The 17,139-nt window shown below is 42.7% G+C and overlaps 1 protein-coding gene across 1 annotated transcript; it reads right to left on the bottom strand.

Annotated features, from left to right (window-relative positions):
• Nucleotides 1-2,019: 2,019 nt before the first annotated feature.
• On the bottom strand, nt 2,020-16,880 carry LSM11 (LSM11, U7 small nuclear RNA associated). The gene is made up of 4 exons (XM_026510874.4): nt 16,394-16,880; nt 9,740-9,879; nt 7,756-7,839; nt 2,020-7,286 (listed from the first exon to the last, which is right to left on the bottom strand). Exons 1-4 carry the CDS (start codon nt 16,836-16,838, stop codon nt 6,876-6,878), a joined length of 1,080 nt encoding a protein of 359 aa, XP_026366659.1. The 5' UTR covers nt 16,839-16,880; the 3' UTR covers nt 2,020-6,875.
• Between the last annotated feature and the right edge of the window lie 259 nt (nt 16,881-17,139).

Raw genomic sequence — 17,139 nt, 5'->3', positions numbered from 1 at the left:
GTTACCTTCTGTTTTAGTTGCCTCACACATATAAGCAGGATAAAATCTTTCTTTCATGGTGGTTGTATTTGAATCAGGTAATGCATATAATACGCTTGGCACAGGGCTGAAATGCTCAAAAATGACAGTATTTCTTATTGCCTGATCTGTGCTCTGCCCCTTCACATAGCATGATTGAGTGAAATGTGGTACAAGTCGCCATGGTTCAAAAAGGCATGAGATAAAGCTTTTAAATATAATCTTATCTTTTAGTTATTCATTTGGAGACCTTATCTATTTATTATTTCACTTTCTGTATTCCTCTTCAGTATAAGCTGCTGAGAAATTATTTCCTGAGGTAGAGGGGGAAGGTCTTTTGAAGGCCTTGACGTGAAGTGCTAGGAGACTTACTACCATTGCCTACCCACCCCTTCTGCCCCCAGAATCCAGCCTAAAACAACAGACTTTTCTGTGTCTATTATAAGTTTTCCTTTGACTCAGGAGCATATTTGCTTGGTCTTGGAGTGGAGACTCAATTTTGGTCATGGAACCACAAGACAGATGCAACCTTTCTTACAAGCCGGCTCTTGGGCATCAACATTGGTTGGAACTGAATTGTTTCCAAAAGTGAGACAACTGCTGAGAAAGCAGGGCATCGAGACTGTTTCCCAAGGTACTCCTTAGCCAGCAGCTGGGAAGAGGCTGGGTGGAGCTGACTGGTTGCGGAGAAGAAACAAGGAAGCCCTTGACATGAGACTGGTGACAGCCGCCCTGAAGCAGACGACGCTGGGCAAGCTTGCTGTTCACCACTCTTCTCCAAACACATTCAGTGGCTGATTGCCATCAGTCAGGTTTCGTAGGCTCCCAATTAGGCAAATCCAATATTGGGAAGAAACGTTTATATTGCCACTTGGGTTGGTTAGTTATAGCTTGTTTCTCCTTGATTATCTCGGTTCAGACTGGTGAGCATTTAACAATGAATTGTAGCCGTGACTGGAGATCGGGAGACTCAAGTCCTTCTGGGGCCTCCGGTTTAGCAGTTCTCGTTAACCCACTGCCATCTAGTGGCAACTGAGCAGACTGAGGAGTGCTTCACTTCTATTCAGGAAAGTCACGCGGTAGGGCAATAAACTTTTTGTCCTTGTCTCTAGAATCCAGGAAGCTTAGGAAAAGATAATAGATATATCTCATTCCACTGGCTTCCATCCCCCTGCCAATATTTGTTACTGTACATTTTAAATGTCAAGCAAGCTGACTGTTCTGCCTTTATTTTGATTAATGAGGACATTCTCATTTAATCAGAAGTCTGAGATACAAAACAACCAAGCAAGGGGAAGAATTGGAGCATGTGGGTCTTGCCTCCTTTCCATGCACTGTAGTGGTTAGAAATTTCTTGAATGTCGACTAAGCCCAGCTTAATAAATTCTTTGAAAGCGGGGGATTGGGTCTTGACGGTTAACTTGAGGTTTCCCTCTCTAAGCCTCAGTGTGATTTTTGTCTACCTTGCCAGGTGACTAAGTTCTGAAAGCACGCAGAGGAGATCAAGTAATCCGTGTGGCAAATCTTAGGGAAGTTCAACTTCCTGTACATGCACAGAGGGAAGCTCGCAACAAATTCAAATATTTCTGGAACCATGTGAGGATCAATTAGTCAAATGTGGTCAAACCCTCAGTGGGAGCACAGTGAAGTGTGATCTTAGCAGATCATGAAGAGAGGGGGGTTAATGCCAGTGAGCTATTAGATAGAATAAATTCACAGGGCAATTACCATTGCTTGGAGCTTAGAAGAGATAATTCACAATGTGGGCCACGTTCCTTTTCTAAGCATGAGCTTCTAATAAACATGGAAGAACAAAGCCACCCCAAGGACAGCTGATGTAGATGTATGTGCTTTGATAAAGAAAAGGCACGAGGTTACAACAATAAGCTGGCAGAAGGCTTGAAAGGCATTAACTTTCTAGGTCAGTGTCTTCTTGGTAATAGACTTCCATGTCTCCTTCCCTCCACCGCCCCTCAAAATCAGCAGAGACAAAGCAGTCAGTACATTAAAACAATCGTATTTATTACAGTTTCCAGACTCCCATATGACACATACCTAAAGCAGAACACTGCAAACTGACGTAACTAGCAGCAATCCTCCCTAAACATGAAGAATTTAGGTGAACTTCACAATTAGGAGTAATTTCAAGACAAGATTATAAGTTATGGTTTTTCTTTTAGCAGCTGGTATATGAATAGTGAAACTATAAATACAGAGAGTCATCCAGGTTAGCCTTGTCTAAAAAAACATTAATAAGTCACGGTGCAGAAGGGTGTCCCCAGGGTTGCCAAACAGAAGGCTAATGTCTTTAGATGTCAGTATGAAATAAGCAAATCACTTTCCAAGACATCGCTCACTATCTGTGTTACTGTCAGGACAACAGAAAAAGAACTGGACAGCTGCCCTAGAACCCAGCTCACACATACTTCAGCCAGATAATCATTTAAATAATACCCCCTAAAATTGTTTAGACATTTTCCCCCACAGTTCTAAAAACATAACATCAGACATAACATCAGACATTTGCTCCAAAGGACTAAAAATCAAAAGCAATTGCGATGCATTGGGAATAGCTTTATAGCTTTCCTGAGGGACAGCTGCCATCTTTTCAGAGAGTGTTTTTCAAGCAGCACTAACTCTGGTAGCTTATCAAACTACTTTTCATTCTAAATAAATAAAAGACCAACTGAAGGTCTCAGGTGTATTTATTTCTTTTCCCCTAGATCTCTGAACCATCCAAAGCCATTCCTTGACAGATAGCTTTCGTTTTTATTAGAGGAGTGCAAGAGAACTTACAAACACTTGAAAAATACTCAAAACACTGAGAGTAAAAAAGGCGCAACCCTTCTTCAGAGCCCAAGAACCTGTGACAGGAACCCCAAAGGCTTATCTAAAATTCACCAACTCAATTTGCCAGAAAGTAATGACAGACCACCCACCTTTGCAACATAGGCCCAGATAAGATTTTCTTGCTTTATAATCACTAAGAAAAGCGTCTGAGAGTCACTGCCCAGGAAAACACAGGCTGGTGAACGGAAGCTACTGAAAAGGGGTTGACTGTAGTGTACATATGGCGCAGGGAAAGAAAAATTAAAATGGCTGCTAAACCATTATATTTACACCATGATACTCTTAACGTGAACCTTGGCCTTCCCATAGCAACCATGTCATTCATAAAAAATACATATAAGATGGGAAAGCTTTGGGGCAGCACCAGTGACAGCTAGCCATCTTTGAATAATTTTAATTTTTCCTAAAGGCAAAAATTAAGAGAAAATTTACAAAATCAGTTCTATTTCATGATTTTGCCCATGTCAGCGGCTATGGGGATAGTGCAAATACAAATACAAAACCCCTCAGCATCAAGTTAGGGTCCTATTTTTCTCTCAAGGGGTAAGCGGTATACCTAGACTTCTGCACACAGCTTCTGAGGATTAAAGACAGCTCATAGTTCATGCCTGACAATCTCCAAAGGTACTCCTGGATAATTTTACCACAACGAGAGATGAAGCCCCTCCTGACCCACTAACAACTCAAGGATTCTCATGCACCTAGACTTTAATGTGAATGGTTTCTCGGCTTTCTGACTTGATATGCACCATGCAGAGAGAGCAAGGAACGGACTGGTCTAAAGCCATCTGCCTTAGACACTGCTAACGCTGGCTAACTATCTCACAAATGGCCCACCATCATAAGATGGTCTCTAAAAGGGAGCAGAGCGCTTCCCAAGTACTAGAACAAACAACCTAAAGCAGAAGTTCTGCTGGTGGTAGAGGCGCAGAATCACCTCTGTGTACAAAGAATGGCACATGAAGTCATTCTGGGCGTGAAACCACATCTCCTGTGGCTCAGTGCTTTGTTGTCATCTAACGAAGCTGGCTGCTCCTCCAAAGACCTCAAGAAGTGCACAGGTACGCCCCATGAACTGTCTCAGAAACGGATTCCCATGCTAGAGATGACTCTGAAGAACCCCAGTTGGGTGTTCAAAAATAAATACTATTCCTACCAACTGTCCTAAGCCCAAATCCCTGGGGAATACCAGAAACCAGTTATATTGCATTTCAGCTGTGCAGGGCCCCCTCAAGTAGGCTTGTGGGGGCCTCTAGAACTCTACCATTCTGGCTGTTACTTTCCCTTTTTCTTTCCTTCTCCTGAGGAAGACGACTTCCATTATTTTCATAGCAACTTATTATAATGTTCCAGGTGATGACATATTTTGAGCAGCACATAGGTTATTAGGACCAATTTTTTTCTTCCTTTTGAAAAATTTCTACAATAATAAAGAAAAGGCAATAATTTTAAAAATTGACTTCCCTAAAAAAGAATTGTCATACTTTGTACAAAACAGCACATTTACTAAATAGTATTCTTAGAATCACTGTCCAAACCAAATCAATAAATGGGGAGATATGGGCACATGAGACTGATCACATGGGTTTAAAATAATTTTCAGAGCCAGAATTATTAGATTGGACAGAAAAGTAGCAAACCAATTGTTATCTGGACATACGAAAATTATATACAAACATGAAAATGCAGCATGTGTTTAAAATAAATCACGTTAGATTTAGGCACTAAAATGAATGGAAACTGATATATTCCTTTTGATACCAAACGTTTACCTATTGGGGAAACCTGGTATCTATTGCAGCTTCTAGCTGAGGGACAGAAAGGCAGGCAGAGGAGGACATCTAACAGGAAAGACTAGTAAAGAGGTAGAGGCAGGGGTGCCTGAGGATGAAACAAGATAACTATTACTTGAGGAACAGAGATTTTAGACATACTATTTAGAAGAGAATTTAGATGAGCCGATTCCAAAGATAACCGCTTGACTTTGTAACATGGAACCTCTCTAAGTGTTTATTGTATCTGATATGGATAGAGGAATATTTACAATGCATTTTAAAATAAAAACAAGTAAATGAAACAAAACAAAACATCTTCTACAATTCCCCTTTGGGGATGTGTCATATTTAGATGTGCATTGTCCCTTTGGTACTACCATATAAACCCCTTGAAAAGTTCAGGGGAATTCTTTCTGATGATGATCAGAACAGGGTTGGGGCTGGGATGTGGGGGAAGCAGCAAAGAAACATTACTCTTCTTTTAATGAGGATATTCTTCTAAGCACTTCCACTGTCCTTTAGGAGAAAAGAATGGATTATGGAAAATAGTTCCTGAAGATATCACTGCCGTCTGAGGACGAGTTCAAAATTATGACACCTACGGAGATGACTTTCATATGTAGCACCCACCTTGCTCATAAGACATAGAACTCTTACCAAGCTATGAAATATAGTTAGTAAAAGTTACTCATGGCACTTAAATATGTTGAAAGACTTTAAAATGCCTTCCTAAAATTCTTTGTCTCAGTGCCCCTGTGAGGTAGGTGTCTGATGGGAAAAACTGAGGCACGGAGGGGTTAAGTCTGCTCTCCTTTCATTGCATGACGAGCCAGTGGCCCAGCTACCAGAAGGATCAGGTGTCCTAACTTCCTCAACATTATTCACCCTGCTTCTCAGAAGGCTTACCTAAGTTACACAAAAAATACAGCAGGGGAACTTTTTTCCCCCAAACATTTTAACTAGTCAGCTATTTCTTATTCTCATTTTGAACATAAGTTATTCTAAAATAAAACCAAATATAAACAAAACAAAAATCAATATTGCCTAACAGTCTGTGTCAAGATGTAGCCCATTCCGTACTAGTGACTGAAAAAGCATATGATTCAAGTAGAAGTATCAGAGGTGCCATTACTCAAGCCAGGCTGTGAGTGAAGTGTCCCTTATAGATGCCACCCACTGTACTTTGTAAGAACCTCTTCGGCATGACATTACGGAATAAAACTGCCACTCCTGTTTTACGGAAATACCATTCTGAAAGTTAGTCTACACAGGCCAGCCCTAACCGGAAAGGGAACTCTCAACCACGTGATGCGTATGTGCTACTGAGTTCATGCAGAACTCTTTGAAGCCAGACATGAAGGTCACAGTCACCTGCCATAAAGCTCACGGAACAGTCCACACTACATACAGAAGGGCAATACACTGGGTACATGCACTAGCACCATGCCACAGAAGTGAGAGAAAAGGACAAGAAGCCACCTCATGAGCATCTTCTAGTCCCATCTGCCATGCCATTCTCAGAAGCTACCTCTGGTAAGGGGGGGAAGACTGCTGAAGTCCTGTATCCCTTTAAATAATAAGGAGAGGGGTAAGAACAGAATATTCATTGTTGGCTGCTTTGAGCATATCAGCATCCAAATCTTACTCTTTCATAAGCTGGTAGCTTTCTTAGTTTTACAGATATTCAAAGGTAATAAATTACATTTCGCGATCAAGAGAGAATGGTGTAGAGCAAAATTCAAAGGTCAGTTACAAGTTGTGGGTACAAGGAAGACGACAGGGAAATTTACATTGTTACTCTTAGAATCAAATTCATGAGTACATAGGGCACTAGCTTTTAGAAATGAAATCATTTTTTTTGAGGTGTTTTTTCCCTCCCATCCTTATAGTGACTGTGGGGTGAATTTAATTCATACCATGGCCCCTAATTCAAATGGAGATTTGATATTTGGTTTGAGTGTCTAAAGTCGACCATGACACCAAATAAGATGTATGTTGTTTCCTCTGTACAGCTTTTGATTTGATATTAATGCAAATACCCATCCTCCTAAGGCCTGTGTCCCCTTGAGGGAGCTCATCTTCCAGAGGGCCTGAGCCTGGCTCTATGCTCTGCGCATGCAGGACCAGAGGGAATCATTCCAACTCGAGTTTCACTGGGATACTAGGATACAGCATAGCAGCAATTCATGCATTTTATTTCTAAAAACCAAAACTCCAGTGAGGCCGAGCTGGTCACTGTGCAAGATGAACCAGCAGGACATTCTCGCCTCGAATGAAAATCTGATTTATGTGTCGAGTGAATACCTGCTGGTAATCCACTTTGGGCTTTCGCTTTTTCTTACGGGACTGACCCCTGGAAAGGGTGGTAGCCCTGGAAAAGGTACCTCCCGCACTTGACCCTTCTGTCCGTGTAGTCCTCCCTGACATCTCTGACCTGGACTCCTCCCTTGCAGATGCCTGCAGAGAAGAAGGGACGGAGCGGGAACGCCTGCGTGAGCTCCGGTCACTATCTCCTCTTCCCCACACTGAAGCCACCTTCCAAGTAGATGTCTGGGAATATCTGGACAAAGTGGAGTCTTCAACTGCAGACTTAGAATCGGCTTCCTTTTTGGAGGAATCTTGAAGTTTTAAGCGATCAAACAGCTATAAGGAAAGCAATGATAAATATCAGCCTTCTCTTTAGCCTTCAACATCCTTCTTTCAATATATAGAAAAAAACCCCCACCAGATTGCTTAGGTTTTATAGACCCCTTGCTGTACAATTTTTAAAAAGTTAATAATAAATCTTCTGTGTGTAGCCATAATACAGATATATCAATAATCTGTCAAGAGAAAAGGCACCTGCTTTTTTCTGTGGTATAAAATGGAAAGACTTCTAAGGCTTCTAAGAGGTAACTTGTTGCTTAAATACTATGCAGGTCAAAAGCACAGACTCATTTGCAATTAGGTGAATGCATGAGAAGCAAAACTAATGAAGATCTTGGTCTAGGCATGCATAGTGGACAGTAACTGAGCTCTCCCACTAAGAAAACCTGGTCACCAGGCTCGGTGATCTTCATTTCTAAGCTTGAAAGCACACTGGGTACTCAGGAAGTCAGGGGAAACGGCCTACCCTAGTGAGAGTCAATGAAGAATCCCGCTCATACGCTTTGCCTAGAACAGGTTTTCGGTAGGTCTCATCCACATCAGTAAGTGCCTAGAGAAATAGCCCAAAGGGGGAAAAAATTAGGCAGAATTATTTTAAGGCATAATTAGGCATAAATTATTTTTATAGCTTCCAGGAAAAATTTCAAAAGCAGAATAAACACCTCATTTGGCAGAACTAAACAAGTGACTCCGCTGTTGGGCAGAAAAAAATGGCAATCCCTGGCACCCTCTGAGTAAGATTTCCAAGCTGCTATCACCATGTAAGATGGGTTTCGTCTATGGTAAGGGGCCTTTACAAATGCATGGTAGAGGTTTGCAAATTTCAGTGTGCATAAATATCTAGGAAGCTTATTAAAATATAAATCCAAGGCTACTTCCTAGATATGCTGACTCAGTAGGTCTGGGATGAAGCTCAGGAACTTTCTGTTTTAACCAGAAACTCCATGATTGTGATATAGGATACCCCTAAGCCACGCTTTGAGAAACACTATTCTATTACTTCTTTTCCTTCCTCAGTTTCTAGGTCTTATGACAGCAATGAACAAGTATTAATCAGAGTTACATACAGAATTGTTGGTGAATTTTTGTCTCTGAGAGATCAAATTCATAGGACAGCTATTTAGGATCAAATGAGATTATGTATGAGAAATCAATTTGAAAAGTGTAACTCACCCTACAAATATAAGCTGGCAGGATTATTATTATGACCATCATATCAAAGATGTTGTCTTAAATACTTTTCCTTCAAAGGTAAAACTGTAACAGTAAAGTACTTTCCCCTACATTTGAGATGTAAGAAAAGTGGGCCTCAGAGAAATTACCTTGCCTAAAGTAACACAACTACCAAGGTTAGGTAAAGCTAGGATTCAAATTTAGGTCTTCTGATTCCACACTGGTTGAAAACATGGTCTTAGGAGTCAGAAAGACCTGGGATAAAGTTCTAGAACTTCCACTTACTAACAGGGTAATCTGGGCCAATCAGGCAATATCTCTAGCCTCAATTTCTTCATTTGTAAAATGGAACAGTAGCAAACCTTGTTTACGGAGATAAACCCTTAGTACACTATCCAGCAAATGCTAAGTGCTTAATAAATGTCAGCAACTACTATATTCACCCAGGAGAACACATGGACAAAGATAAAACGCAGGAAAAAGAAAAGTTGGAGATGGGAGACCATATGAAAAAGAAACACCAGAAAGCCTGGTGTTTCTAGTTTAACTTCCACATATTATAGCGGCGCTATAATGTATCTCGTCACTCCTACAAATGCCTAGTAGGCGGTAAGCCTCTAGGAGAGTGGGAGTGTATTTCCTTCATAAGGAAATACCTTGCAAAGTGCCTTGCTCATTAGAATGCCTGCTTCCCCTCTATCTTCATCTATCTTCCCAAAACTGTAGAATGAAAGTTCCTTTCTGAAGTTTCTATACCTAGCACTGTGGTACAGTACCAACCAAAGTGGGAAATCAATAAATATTTTGAAATGAATGAAAGAATGGTCAGTAGGAAATTGATACAAAACTACTAAACAATTGAAATGAATAATTATTCCTTAAGGCTGGGTTTCTTAACCATAGCACTAAGGATTTTGGACCAGATACGTCTTTGTTGTTGGGGGGTTATCTTGTGTATTGTCAGATGTGCAGCAGCTCCTCTGGCCTCTACCCATTAGATGCCACAGTTATGACAACTAAAAAACGTCCCCAGACATTGCCAAATGTCCCTAGGAGGGAGAGAAGTGCAAAACTATCCGGGTTGAAAGCCAATGCCTTAAAGAAAAGGAAGCAATAGAAAGTACTCTTTTGTTGTTGGCCAAGAGAATGCAAAAATTCTAGTTCTTCTGGGAAGTTATTCTATAGGTCTTCCTAAATAAGGTTATTCAGGTCATTTAGACATACAAAAGATTTAATCCCTAGGAGGTTCTCCAACCCCTTGAGAAAGACTTAATTACCATATTCCAGAACTTGTCAAATGCGACGAGGAAGCCTGTACAGACGCCCCGAAGACCCTTGAAAGTGCGGATATGAACATTCACCTTCACTCCCTCCCGGATACAACGATGGAGCTCACCCAGAGGGCTGCCTTCGTGCACTGAAACAAGACAAGAACAGTGAGCATAGCATGAACATCTGCTCTCATTCCCAGAATTAACAACTGAGACCACCCAACCATCTCCAGCAACATTAGACAACATGGTGCAGCGGCAACCTCACTATGGAAACGGGAAGGCCCAATGGGCAACATAAGTAGTACAGGCAACATACACTGAAATAAGGCAAGATTCCACCAGAACAGAGATAAAGCATACATCTGGCTATCACCCAAATGTTTCACTACTCGTATATCCTGTGTTCTATGATGTCATTGATTTTATTTTATTTTTTTATTTTTTTATTCTTTTTTAATGATTTTTTATTATATTATGTTAGTCACCATACAGTACATCCCCGGTTTCCGATGTAAGGCTCGATGATTCATTAGTTGTGTATAACACCCAGTGCACCATGCAATACGTGCCCTCCTTACTACCCATCACCGGTCTATCCCATTCCCCCACCCCCCTCCCCTCTGAAGTCCTCAGTTTGTTTCTCATAGTCCATAGTCTCTCATGTTTCATTCCCCCTTCTGATTACCCCCCCTTTCTTTATCCCTTTCTTCCCCTACCGATCATCCTAGTTCTTATGTTCCATAGATGAGAGAAACCATATGATAGTTGTCTTTCTCTGCTTGACTTATTTCACTTAGCATTATCTCCTCCAGTGCCGTCCATGTTGCAGCAAATGTTGAGAACTCGTTCTTTCTGATAGCCGAGTAATATTCCATTGTATATATGGACCACAACTTCTTAATCCAGTCATCTGTTGAAGGGCATCTCGGCTCCTTCCACGATTTAGCTATTGTGGACATTGCTGCTATGAACATTGGGGTGCATATAGCCCTTCTCTTCACTACGTCTGTATCTTTGGGGTAAATACCCAGTAGTGCAATGGCTGGATCATTATGATGTCATTGATTTTAAGATGCACCATTATTTAAAAAATTTTTTGGGGGGGAACCCCACATTAAATGTACACAGCAGCAGCAAAATTCTTCTCAGTTCTGTATGTGGGTAAGACAACTTTTTTTTTTTTTTTAAGATTATTGATTTATTTGTCAGAGAGAGGGGGAGAGAGAGAGAGTGCACACACAAGCTGGGGGAGCAGCAGGCAGAGGGAGAAGCACGCTCCCCGCTGAGTAAGGAGCCTGAAGCGGAGCTTGAGCCCAGGACCCCGGGATCATGACCTGAGCTGAAGGCAGACGTTTAACTGACTGAGCCACCCAGGTGTCCCAAGACAACTTTTTTAAGGATAATTCTCATGAACCACATATCCAGTTTGACTCTTACAAAAAAAACCCCCAAAATCAAACAACTTATTCACATGTTTAAAGGAAACAAGCCATGTAATGCATCTGCCCTTAAACATGTGCAGTCCTCTAAGAGAGAATGGACTTTTGGCCCCCATCTGAAGACACTCCATGCCTAAGCTCTCTGGAGCCGCTGGATTCCAATGTACGTCATCTTTACACTAGGAGGAAGAGACCTCATTGCATTCCAAGCCTGGTTGATACAAAAGCACCTGCTAGGCATTAGGCTCCTATGAGATTGCTGATAAGCATCACATAAAGAGTATGACAATTCACGGGAAGAAGGCTGGGACTATAAATTGCAGCCTTTACTATGATGGATTCTTTTTTTCAGAGCTTGGGAACAGGGATGAATTTTATTTTTATTGCTTTACATTAACTTAGCCTTCACAATATGATGGCTATACTATATAAAACCTTCCAAAAGAAAACCACATGTGCACACACACACTCTTATACTCACACTCACACATACACAGTCTCAGTCTTTCCCTCCCAAGTTTGCAAGGCAAAATTCTTTGGAGATTGATTATTGCCATCAATAGTAAACACAAAAAAAAATCAGTTTTGTTTCTAGTGGCATGAAAGAGAACAATAGTCCTGCACTTCAGTTTGGATAACTAAGCAGGTTACTTTTGACCTCCTTATCCCTCACTCATAGATCAGCTTATAAATGGTGGCAGTGATAAATTAATGAAAGAAAACACTCTTTGAAGAAAGTAACTTAGCAGATGAGAAGTAGGAGTTTATGTCAGACTGAAACTTCAGCAGGAAGGCACAGCTGAAGGCAGTGTGGCAGAAACAGAGGCCTTGGAAAGGAACATGAGCACCTTGGTCTGACCTTCAGCATCCGCCCTTGCTCTAGCATAGCAATATTTTGAAATTCTTTGAATGTTTGAGGAACTTTTTCTCTACAAGTCTGAATTTCCTAATTTATAAAATGGGGTTAAACTAGTTATCTTCCATATGCATTTCAGGAATAAGTCTCTATCATTCAATTTCTTAGAAATTGATCATACTGCCTGGATCAGTTTCTTTGCCTATACAAATTCCCTGCTTCCCCCCCCCCCCCAATATGTTTCCACCAACAGTGGAAAAACCATTCTTTTTCTTTCTTTCTTTCTTTTTTTTTTAAAGACCATTCTTTTTCTAACTTGTAAATAAACAGAGGTACTACTTTGCCCCGAGTCCCCAAACCAGAGAGAAAACACAAACACACAACTTAACAACAGTTTCTTATTCTGGTAAACAAATGATAAACTCAAGTCTTTCAACTCTCATATCTTTATTTTTCTCTTGATTTTTTTTTTCTTCCAAAGATTTAATAAGGCATAATTCCAGGGAGCATTCACTCCTTGTGTGATCAAGAACATCACACTAGCACCACCTATCACAGCAAACTGCCAAGGCAAAAATGAGCTCCACATTGTGAATCAGAAGGCACATTCTTTTTTTTTATTATATTATGTTAGTCACCATACAGTACATCCTGGTTTTTGATGTAAAGTTCGATGATTCATTAGTTGTGTATAACACCCAGTGCACCATGCAATACGTGCCCTCCTTACTACCTATCACCAGCAGAAGGCACATTCTGCATCTCTTCCAGCAGTCTGTATAACAAACTCCAAATGGATAGATGAGCCAGTCTTCTAAAATTTAATACGACAAAAAAATATACGCCTTATCTTTGAAGATAGTTATTCTTCCAGATCTCCTTCTTCATTGCCACTATTCTTAGGCCCAACCTTCTAAAGCCAGGTCATTTTTAACTCCATTCTTCTCCCTACTTGTGGCCACACTAAGCTCAGACAATAGATTCTCAATAACTAAGTTGTACCCTTTCCTTTCTCCTTCCTCAACCAATAATACAGTCCAGAGCCTTATCAGATAATTCATTTATTACAAGAGCCTCCCAGTTTCCCTCACATCATCCCGACACCATCATTATCCCCAATTACTGAGCACTAGGTATGAACCAGGCCTTGGGGTAAATTTAACTTTATGCATGTTATTTTATTTAATCCTCACAACTTTAACACATAGGTACTATTATTTTGCCCTACTTTACAGATGAGGAAAATGAAGCTCAGAAATGTTTATTTAAATAACTTCTCAAGGTAACTTACCTAGTAAATGGCTGAGCCAACACCCAATACAGGCAGGGTATATATATACATCCTCACCTGGAGCTTTTAATAATGACAGTCTAAAACAATAACCACAACAATAACCTACAACAATCGCAGTGACATTTAACATTCATTGAGAATTTCCCTACGTGTAAAAGCTTTGAATGGGTTAACTAAATAAACCTAACAACTATAGGTGGATACTATTACTGTCCTCACTTTACAGATGAGGAAACTGAGGACCCAAAGAGTTTAACAGTGACCTGTCTACTATAAAACAGCTAGAAAGTAGAGGAGCCAGTGTTCAAAACTAAAAAAGCCAGCCCAGCAGTCAAACCCTTGAGTTTGTGGTCTATACCTCCCCAAATACATTTTGCTACTAGAAAGTAAGTTATTAGAAACGTTACCCTAAAAGTGCTTTCGCTTAAGGATATACACGATGGTTCCCACTATCTATCATAACAAAATCAAAGAGAAACTCTTTGGTCTTCAAAGTGTTTTAACAAATCCTTCTCTGGACCCAAATTCAGTTCTCATTGCTCTAGACATACACTCTTGGCCTCACATATGTGGCACCCTCCAGCCAACAAAAGAAGCAAGGAAAGAAAAATGAGAATGTACTCCCCTCTTCCCTTACTTGAGATGAGGATAATGGCCCTGGCACACAGGCCCTGGAGTTGGACAAACCCAGCATTAAGTCTCAGATGCAAACTAACTAGCTATGTGATCCTGGGCAAGTAGCTAAGCTCAACCAACTTCATTTATAAAGTAGTATCTAAGGGTAAAATAGGGTACAGTGCATCTAAAGGACTTAGCAAAGTGCACAGCACTTACTAGCTAAATGACTGTAGCCATAATTAGCAACAATAAAATTGTCTCTTGACTTAAAAAGGGCCATGAGGGAACTTTCTGGGGTGATGATTCGTTCTGTATCTTGATTGTGGTGGTAATTTCACAACTACACATTTGTCTAAACTCACTTAAAAAGGGTGAATTTTGTTATGTGTAAATTATACCTCAAGAGCCTAACTTTTAAATAATTACTGTTATCCTCAACCATGCCCTTCCTTAAATTAACTTTGAGACCTGAAGCCAATCTCTTCCAGGAACTCTTTCCAAATAAATTTAATCTTCACCCTTGCTTCTGTACTTTTCTTACTTTCTTCCTTTTTGTTTTTTAAAGATTCATTTATTTATTTTAGAGAGAGAGAGAGAGACGGGGGGGGGGCAGAGGGAGAGAAAGGGAGAGTACCAGGCTCCCTGCTGAGTGGGGAGCCCAAGACAGGGCTCAGGCTGGATCTCACAACCCTGAGATCATGACCTGAGCCGAAATCAAGAGTCAGATGCTCAACTAACTGAGCCGCCCTGACACCCCTGTACTTTTCTGGCTTTCTGAAGCTCATTAGTTCTCTATGATGTCTACCCATCTCTATCATGCACACTCAATTGTTTCTAGCGGTGTGATTAAAATTTTCAGTGCCTATGGCACATTCTGAGATCTTGATTCCAGGCATATATTTAATCATGGGAAATCAACAAAGCTGGTTTTCATGCTCTGTCATACCAATATAGCAGAGTGCTCCATAGGTAAAGCTAAAACCACTTTCCACATAGAAATACGTCTTTCCTTGACAATCTCTGTAGCAAAGGAACAACTGGCAAAATGGAAATAAATGTTACACTCTGAGACTTAGAGTGCATTTCCAAGATCTGATAGTGGCAAAAAGTCTAGGCAAAATAAGGTCCCCCACACTGCTCTTATTTTAGGAACATGCATACTTTATCTTTGTGTTACTGTTCCGCAAGCAAGCTGGGGTGCACCCTAGCTTTGGCAAGAATGCTCTGGCACTGTCTGTCACAGTAAATGATCTGACAAAGATACATCTAACAGCACACAGCTTTTCAGGATGTTTCTCTCTTAATAAACACTTCTAGGAATGAAACAAAATATTCCCTTGCTTAGCACAACCCTCCATCCTAAAGGCAGTGATTTAATAATGTTACAATTTAGCTATCAAGATACAGATGCTTTGAATGGCTAACTAGGTCATTGTGTTCACTGGCAGATGTCAGAAATGCTTGCCAGACGACAAAAGACATAACCCTGGGCTGTTTTTATTCCATTTGATAAGACCTAATTCACACATTAGCAACCTCCCCTGTTTACAGCTTTACTCTAAGGATCTATTAGGAGGCTCCAAGAGATTCCCTTGTGTCATTTACACCTTCAGAACCTGAAATAACCTGCACATATGGTAATATGAGCCCGACAGACACACTCCTGCACCCATCCTGGCAGAGTGGCTGGGAAGCAGTGTCTGGGTTTTAGTGGCATTTGTGCTTGCTGCATTCAAGCACTTGTGATTTGGTAATGCAAACATGTGTGTATCAAGACCACATAGCCCTTCTCCTGTAAGTACCCTGGAAGGAGCTGTCACTTAATGTGCATGGGTTATGAGATTATGTCCCCTGTTCTAACTGAACAGATAGATCTCCCCACACTCCATCCCATCATCCTCAATCCCACTAATCAAACACTCTCCTTTCCTTAATATTGGTTGTGCCCCTCCCCTCTGGCTATGGTCCCTAAGACCTCTCATCACCTCTGCAGATCCTTCCTGTGATGTCCCGTTTCCAGGCCCCACCACCTCTCCAGATCCCCATCACACCCACAGACCCTCGCTGCAGGCCCCTCATCACCACTGTAGCCACTTGCACGGACCCCGTTACCTCCGCGGACCTACACCCTTATCCACGCAGACCCTTCCCATGGCTCCTTATTACATCTACAGCCTTAGCACTCTTCTCCCGCTCCCCGATCAAGCGGACCTCTCATTACTCCAAAAGACCCTCCTCACGCCCCATTATCCACACGACTCAAGCAGAACCTCCTCCCGGTGGCGGATTATCTCTGCAACCTTCACCAAGACCCTCCCCCTAATGCGTGCGGACCTGCGCCAAGCCCCTAGCACCCTGCAAACGCCCCCTGGGCCGCCACCTTCCGGGCAGCCGGCGGGGCCCTCGTCCCCCCCACCGCCAACCGCCCCGCCCGCGTCCGCCGGACTCACAGGGCATTCGCGTGAGCACGTTGCGCGGCGCCTTCCTGCTCCGACCCGGACCCCGCCGGCGCGCCCCGGCGGCCCCGTCCCCTTCCTCCTTGGCCACCATGAGGCGACGGAGGCGCTGGATGCGCTCGGGGTCTGGAGCGGGGGCGTCCTGGCGGCGGCGGGTTCTGGCCGAGGGCCCGGCAGCGGCGGCGGGGACCCCTGAGCCCGCGGCCGCGCCCCGCGCCCGCCCGCGCCCGCCGCCCCGGACTCCGGTCCTGAGGAAGCTCTCGTACTCGGCCAGGTTGTTGAAGCAGGGCGCGTTGGGGTACGGGATGGGCGGCAGGCGGGGCGCGTACAGAGCCAGCAGAGGGTCGAAGCTGTCAGAGCTGACATCCAGCCGCGGGCTGGGCGGGCGCGCGGGGCTCCCGGCGCGAGCGGACCTCGCCCCCCGCTCCCGCTCCTCCATGTTTGAAAGGCCCGCAAGCCGAGGCCGATGGGAAGAAGGAGCGGAGCCGCCAGAGGGCGGCACTGCGCAGCCGCGGCCTGGGGTTGCACTGCGCCGGCGCAGCCGCCGGAGGGCAGCATCTGTCCGCGCTCAGCCCGCCGGGCCCGCCACAGCCCTTGGATAACGGATTAATCTGTTTGAAGGCAGTGTTTCCCCATTTATATCATTATCACTTAGGATGTTTAATACTCCAGATTCCCCGGGGGTGGATCTTGGAATCGGCATTTTAACAAGCTTCCCTAGGCGTTTCTCTGCTCTCAAA

This window comes from Ursus arctos, unplaced genomic scaffold (genome assembly GCF_023065955.2).
Source record: "Ursus arctos isolate Adak ecotype North America unplaced genomic scaffold, UrsArc2.0 scaffold_15, whole genome shotgun sequence".
NCBI lineage: Eukaryota > Metazoa > Chordata > Mammalia > Carnivora > Ursidae > Ursus > Ursus arctos.
Note: the sequence above shows the minus strand (reverse complement) of the source record. Positions and strands in the feature narration are given on the sequence as shown.